The sequence below is a fragment of the Galeopterus variegatus genome, unplaced genomic scaffold, assembly GCF_000696425.1.
Source record: "Galeopterus variegatus unplaced genomic scaffold, G_variegatus-3.0.2 Scaffold267, whole genome shotgun sequence".
Classification (NCBI taxonomy): domain Eukaryota; kingdom Metazoa; phylum Chordata; class Mammalia; order Dermoptera; family Cynocephalidae; genus Galeopterus; species Galeopterus variegatus.
This window is the reverse complement of record NW_007726378.1, coordinates 581,591-589,498: the sequence shown is the minus strand read 5'-3', so window position 1 is coordinate 589,498 and position 7,908 is coordinate 581,591. Positions and strand designations below refer to the sequence as shown.

At 44.5% G+C, this 7,908-nt stretch overlaps 1 protein-coding gene across 1 annotated transcript in view; it reads left to right on the top strand.

The window, feature by feature from the left end:
* LOC103585716 (kinesin-like protein KIF19) overlaps positions 1-7,908 on the top strand; it is a 38,248-nt gene that overhangs the window by 15,624 nt on the left and 14,716 nt on the right. The window contains exon 10 of the mRNA XM_008566755.1: positions 2,181-2,352. Coding sequence (XP_008564977.1) covers positions 2,181-2,352 — 172 coding nt within the window. The remainder of the gene's footprint in view (positions 1-2,180; positions 2,353-7,908) is intronic.

The following is a 7,908-nucleotide window of genomic DNA, read 5'->3' as shown; positions in this document are numbered from 1 at the left end:
CAGCCTCAGCCGGCTCCAGGCCTTCCTTGGCTTGCAGCTGCATCGCTCCGATCTCTGCCTCGTCTTTATAAGGCCTTCCCCTCTTCTCTTGGTTTCTTCCCTTCTCTTCTAAGAACCCACGGCATTGGATTTAGGGCCTACCCTAATCCAGGATGATCTCAATTCAAGGTCCCTAATTTAATTACATTTTCAAAGACCCTTTTTTCCAAATAAGGTCCCACTTACAGATTCTGAGGTTTAGGACATGGACCTATCTCTAGGTATCACTGTAAGCTCTCTGTGTGGAGGTGGGCCCCATTATTATCCCCAATTAACAGATTGGACAGCTGAAGTATAGCAAGAGATAAAGCAACAGCTGAAGATGGTAGAGGTGGTGTTGGAGCCCAGAGGGCCTGCTCCAAGGCCCATGCACAAAACTGCTGTGTTGCTCTGATTACACTGCTGGGCATAGTCTAAAGGATTTGTCCCTTAAGGCTGGATGAGAATTTAGTGAGATAATGCACATTAGCTGCTATGTACAGTGCAAGTGCATGTAGTAAGTGGTCAACAAATGGTGGGAATTTTTTTTGTTTGATTTTTGTTTTTGTTTTTTTGCAGCTGGCCAGTATGGGATCCAAACCCTTGACTGTGGTGTTACAAGGCTGCACTCTAACCACCTGAGCTAATCGGCCAGCCCAAGAATTATTTTATTATTATCATTTGTCAACAAACTGGTTCTGGACTAAGCACCAGAGATTCAGAAAATGGTTGGGTTTCTGCTCTCACACAAGCTCAGAGCTTAGCAATGGGGTGGGAAACTTACAGTGCATATGCCCTGAGACCCAGAAATTTCCCTCCTCCAAATTTACCAAAGAGAAACAGGCACCCATGTGCTCAAGGAGATTGTATCACTAGAAAGCCCCACAGGGCCTGTCGAAGGGATGGGATCAGCAAACTGTGGTACATGCCTCCCATGGAACACTCCACACTGTTACGGAGAGGGTGGTGGGTCCATTTGTGCAGACAGATGGCCTCTGAGGTACGTGGTTGGGTGAGAAAGCAAGCAAAAGAATAATAGCTATTTACAGAACTATGATGCCATTTACAGAAACAGCCAAACCCAAGCTCCTCTCCAAATGCACGAAAACCACTCACGTATCTCTCTAAATACAAAACTGCATAGAAAAATATCTACGGGCCGGCCCGGTGGCGCACTGCTACAGTGCGCCGCTTGGGAATGCAGCGGTGCTCCCGCCAAGGGTTCGGATCCCACATACAGACCGGCCGCTCACTGGCTGAGCGAGGTGCGGGCGCAACACCGAGGGTTGCGATCCTGTTGCCAGTCCCGGTCCCGGTCTGGTATGGGCGCGACACTGAGGGTTGCGGTCCGTTGCCGGACACAAAAAAAGACAAAAAGGAAAAAAAAAAAAAAAAAGAAAAATATCTACAAGGGTACACATTAAAATGATACCAGTGGTTACAGGTGGGAGGGTTTTTTTTAAACTCTTGATGGAATAATTGAAACGTTTTTGAAAATATGAGGGTACTTCATAAAGTTCATGGAAAAATGGAATGAAAATATAATTCAAATTTTTCCATGAGCTTTTTGAAGACTCCTCGTCTGTGCAACGTAAAATTTACCATTTTAAGCATTTTTAAACACACAGTTCAGTGGTATGAAGCACATTTACATTGTTGTGCAACCGTCACTATCATTCATCTTCTGAACTTTTTCATCTTCCCAAATTGAAACACTATACCTGTCAAACAAGAACTCCCCATTCCCCCCACCCCAGACCCTGGCAGCCACCATTCTATTTTCTTTCTTTCCTTTTTTTTTTTTGGCAGTAGGTCAGTAAGATCCAAACCCTTGACTTTGGTGTTACCAGCAAGCACCACGCTCCGTTCTGCTTTCTGTCTCTATGAATTTGACTACTCTAGGGACCTCATATAGGTGGAATCATACAGTATTTGTCTTTTTGTGTCTGGTTTATTCACTTAGCATAATGTCCTCATGGTTCACCTATGTTGTAGCATTTGTCAGAATTTACTTCCTCTTAAAGGCAGAATAAAATTGATTTGCATTTTTATAACAGAAGGTGTTTGCATACTACTGGTGTAAATACATCGTCTTTCAAACATTTCCTTTGTGGGGCAGTTCCTGCTAGGTCTGACCTTGGCCATGTGTCCCGCTCTGCTAGGTCAAGCGCAACCTGCTGAACGTCTCCTACCGCATCGCGCAGTACACGGATGTCATCTCTGACCTGCGCAGGGAGATTGAGCACCTCAAATCAAAAATTGAGAAGCAAGAAAAGGAAAAGAAAAGTGAACCCAGCAACCGGGATGCACAAGGTAGAGCTGGGCATCTATCTGGTGCCTCACACAGGTCCCAATGACCTTGTCGTCCCTCCCCAGAGCTCTGTGGCCAGTGTCCATGTCCCACGGGTCGGCTGTTCCTCCTGTCTGACGGCTTGGCTTGCTCCAAGCATCTACATCCAGAGAGTGACTCAGTGGCCCTATCATGGGCTTTAGTTCCAACTAGGCCACTATCTTCCTGTGTGTTCCGGACCTGACTTCAATTCCTCACCTGTAAAATGTGAGGAAGATTCTTTTTTCTTTTTTTTTCTAATTTTTCATTTAAAAAAAAAAATCTTTCTTCTCTCTTTTTTTTTACCCTCCTACCTTTTTGTTTATTCTTCCTCCCAAGCCAGCTTTAAAAAAAATAATAGTCTTTTTGTTTTCTAATAATTTTAGATTTATGAAAAACTTGCAAAGATAGTATAGAGTTTCCAGCTTCCCTTAACATTAGCATCGAGTGCCTTTTAAAAATTTTTATTGAGATGAAGTTCATATAATATAAAATTAACCATTTTATTTATTTATTTATTTATTTATTTTTTTTTTTAAAAGATGACCGGTAAGGGGATCTTAACCCTTGACTTGGTGTTGTCAGCACCACGCTCAGCCAGTGAGCGAACCGGCCATCCCTATGTGGGATCCGAACCCGGGGCCTTGGTGTTATCAGCACCGCACTCTCCCGAGTGAGCCACGGGCCAGCCCTAAAATTAACCATTTTAAAGTGAACAATTCAGTGGCATTTAGCACATTCACTAGGTTGCATAACCACCACATCTACCTAGCTCCAAAACATTTCCATCTCTCTAAAGTAAAACCCCTCACCCATTAAACAGTTTGTCCCACCCCTCCTTTCCCCACAAATCAGTTTTATTTAGGCCTCCTTTCCAGGTCTCAAACCATACCATAGTTTCACCATAAAATTATAAAATTCATCAGTAAGTTAAAAAGTACCCTTAAGAATATCTGTAACAAAGTCAAGTCGAGTAGACATATGTATACACACACATACATACACCTTCTTTTGGTTTTATTAAAATAAGTTTTACTGGGCCGGCCCGGTGGCGCACTGGAGAGTGTGCTGCTTGGGAGCGCGGTGGCGCTCCCACCGAGGGTTTGGATCCCATGTGGAGACCGGTTCCCGCTCACTGGCTGAGTGTGGTGCGGGCGCAACACTGAGGGTTGCGATCCCGTTGCCGGTCCCTGGTACGGGCGCGACACCGAGGGTTGCAATCCCGTTACCGGTCAGTAAAAAAGACAAAAAGGAAAAAAAAAAAAGTTTTACTGTAATTTATTCAGAATTTCCAAAATCAATAGGAAAGAGTAAACAGCCCAATTTTTAAAAAATGGGTGAGGCAACAAATAGGCAATTCACAGAAGAGTTCACACCGAGGGTTGCAATCCCGTTACCGGTCAGTAAAAAAGACAAAAAGGAAAAAAAAAATAAGTTTTACTGTAATTTATTCAGAATTTCCAAAATCAATAGGAAAGAGTAAACAGCCCCATTTTTAAAAAATGGGTGAGGCAACAAATAGGCAATTCACAGAAGAGTTCCTCGTGGCCAATAAACATACGAAAAGTTTCTCAAACACCTTAAGAAACAGAGAGATGAAAATGGAAATAATTTTTCCTTATTGAACTAGCTAAAATTGAAATGTCAGGTAATATGAAATATTAGTGGATAATATAAAATGATATAAAATTAAGAGTGGAAATGGTAGCCTTAAACACTATTACTGGGAGTGTAAATTCATGTGTCCCTTTTGGAGGCCAATTGAGCAGCATCTGTGAAAACTTAGAGCACATGTACCCAAACAATTCACCTTCCCGATGTACCACAGAGGAGCACGTGCCCATGTGCTCAGGGGGCTATATGACTAGAAAGCCCCAAAGTGCCCATCTAAGGGGCGGAATAAGCAAACTATGGCACATCCCTCCTATGGAATGTTCTGCAGCTGTTGCAGGGAATCAGATGAGTCTACATGTGCAGACAGACAGCCTCCAAGACACATGTGAGAGAGTAATAGCTATAGTCTGATGTCATTTATGTAAAAACCCAAAGCCAAACCCACAAAAGCCCCCACATATCTGTGTATATGTACATATGCACATAAAACCAGGCAGATAAAGATCTGGAAGGGCACCCATCAAAATGATAATGGTGGTTATCAGTGGGAGGGGACTGGATTTGGGGGACGGGGTGATCAGATGATCAAGAGGGTCTTTTAACTCTTGATGTGTTATTCAAATTTTCATAACAAAAATGTATTCACATATTACTTGCGTAAACACATCATCTTTTAAAACATTTCCCGATTATAATAGTAATGTGTTCACCATTCAAAACTTGGAGAATTCTGCAAAGAATAAGGAGAGGAAAACAGAGTCACTCATAATCCCACAATTTAGAGAAAACCACTGTTAGGATTTAGTTATTTCCTTCCAGCCTTTCAAATACATACACACACAGACATAAATACACACACACACACATATACATACACACACATAAAACTGGGAATCGGGATCATGCTCTCTCCTTTGTTCATCTGACAAGTATTTATTGAGTCCCTGCCATGTAACATGTGCAGTTCTCAGTGTTGGGAAGACAGGGCAGGGGTGGTTTCCAGATCGCCCCTGCCCTCAAGAAGCATGCATTCTCATGGGAGAGAGACATCAAATAGGGAAGGCAGGGATCTGAGGAAGAAGGCTGGGCTGGAACAGAGATGGAGGCAGGAGGGGAAGGGGTGTTCTGTGGCTGAATGATGTGAAAAGGCCTCTCTGAGGAGGCAACACTGGAATGTGGGAGGAATGCTTCATGCAAAGATCTGGGTTTGGAGACTTGTGTCACGTGCAAAGGCCCTGGGGCTGGATGGATTTGGTGAGTGCAAAGAACAGAAGGCAGGTCCACACGGCTGGCACAGAGGAGAGAGGCAGTGTGGTGAGAGATGGCTGGAGGGATGGGCTGGGCCAGACCATGAACAGGAGCCTGATTTACCCTAAATGTAATAGAGACCAGAGGGTTTGAGCAGGACAGCGACTTGTTGAGATCCCCTGAGATTGTGGCTGTGAACTGGAAGCAAGAGCACTCAACAGAGGTGTGTTTTACTTCAGGCTGTTGATGGGGTAGGTGGAAGACTCTCTGATGTTGGGGTTTTGCCTGGTGAACGTGACAGGGATTGAGGGAACAGAGGAGCTGAGTGGGGAGACAAGAGGTTGGGACAGGGATCAACTGCGAACTCCACGTGAAGGAGGGAATTAAAACGTGTTTGAACTCTTGTTATGGAGAATTGCAAACACTCACGGAAGGAGAAAGAATAGTGGGACAGACCCTTGTGGTCAAACCCTTGTGGGACAGACCCACCATTGGTTGCCAGTTTTTTTCCTCTGTCTCCCACCCACTTCCCCTTCTTATTATCCTGAAGCAAACTCCAGACATCATATCATTTTTCCCATAAACATGTCAGCAGATAATCTCCAAAAATTAAGGATTCTTTACAAAAACACAAGTACAATATCATTCCCACAGCTAAAAAATGTTAGCAATATTTTCTTCATATCATCGTCCAGTCGATGTTCACATTTTCAACAATCTCGTCATGCCACAGATCTTTTTTCACAGTTTATTTTTGTTCTTGAACTAGGAGCCCTGTAAAGTTCACACACTGAATTTGGTTAATAAATCTTTTAAGTCCCTTTTATTCTGTGGGTTTCCCCTCCTTCTTCCTTGGTTTTCCTTTTGCTTGTGTTGAGGAAGTTGGGTCGCTTGTCCTGCAGAGCTTCTTATTGTCTGGTTTTGCTGACTGTGTGTTCCTTTGCATTCTGTACTTCCTATAAATCTGTAGTTGTATCTAAAGATTTGAAGGAAGGAGTTTTACAACTTTTTTTTTAAAAAATAGAGAGCATATTGTATTTCGAAGGAGTGATAGTAGTATGGGAGGCTGTGGCTGTCTCAGGGTGTCCGTGTGAGAGGCGCCATCAGCAGAGGGCTGGATCTCTGGAGGATGGGAGGTCAAGGTGTCAAGGTTCCTTGGGTGGTGGCTGGATTGTCTATGCTGATTTTGGAGTCACCAAGAATGATGATGGGAGCATTGATAAGGAGAAATTCAGAGAGCCAGGTGTTAAAATCTCCTGTGCATAAGTGACAGCGGCCACTGCATGGAGGAGGAGCTGGCAATAGGGTCTGAGGCCCTTCAGAGGGGTTGGGAGAGAAATGTTGTCAGGAAGGAGTGATGAAGAGCAGGGGGACAGCTACCCCACCTTCAGGCCCGAGGTGCAAGGGGGTGGGAGAGAAACCCTGTGGAGGGCCGCCCCCACATAACCGCTGCTATCATATTGATGTGTACCTTTCTGGACCGTTCCTGTGCAGTTTTGTACACATATGCATATCTAGACAGATGTAAGTGGCATCAGACTATAGCTATTACTCCTTCACTTGCTATTCTCACCCAGCAATGTGTCTTAGAGGCCATCCGTCTGCACAGATGGACCTGCCTCATTCTTTGTAACAGCTGCGGAATCTTCCATAGGAGGACACCCCACAATTTGCTAATCCTGTTCCTTCGATGAGCACTTTAGGGCTTCGTAGTGGTACAGCTTTCTTGAACATATGGATGCCTGTTTCTCCTTTGGTAGGTTCCATAGGAGGACACCCCACAATTTGCTAATCCTGTTCCTTCGATGAGCACTTTAGGGCTTTGTAGTGGTACAGCTTTCTTGAACATATGGATGCCTGTTTCTCCTTTGGTAGGCTTGAAGGGCTTAGGGTTCTGGTGGAGTGAGAGGATGAGGAAAATTTTCAAAGAAGGACTGTGGTTGATGACAGATTGAGTCCCACTGGGTCACAGACTGAGTCCCACTGGGGCCCCAGTGTGGGAGGGGTATGGGTAGTCATAGAGAATTTATAAAGCTAGTTGATGACCAGGAAGTTTGGGCTTCTATGGGGTCAGTGGTCAATAGGGATGCATGCCATGATGGCTTTCCCTCTGCTGGCCTCTTAGTTATTGGGACTGGTCTTAGGAGACCTGTTGTAGGGAGGTGGGCAGTATCACCGAGGGGATGGTGGTCTCAAGGTGAGCTCTGAGGGTGTGGCAAGCTTCCCTTAGGTCTGTCCTGCTGTGGCAATGTGGCGGTGAGACTCTGGAGGGTATGACTGTGGAACATTACTTCATGAGTGTTTCCCAGGGTACCAAGTACTCCCCCAAAACCTCATGTTAATGACTGCAATGATTCAGTCATCTGGAAACACCATAATTTATTTCACCAAGCCCAGATTGCTTGACATTTAGGGAAAAGGTAGTTCTTGACCACTGCCCTCAAGGTCAGTGGAACAGACTGGACAAACTGCATCCATCCAGAGTGGAGTTATCTGTTGGAGCAGGCAATGAAAACCATCAATTAATTCCTGGGCAACTGTTAGGTAGGAATTTACCATGGGAAACAAAGGGACAAGAATGGTTTTGTTCTGTGGAACCACATCCTAGCAGAAAAGGCAGATAATTACAGATATGCACATAATTGTGAAGAAGCCAGGATGTTATCAGAGCAGGTGACAGATGGATCCAGACTGAGGGT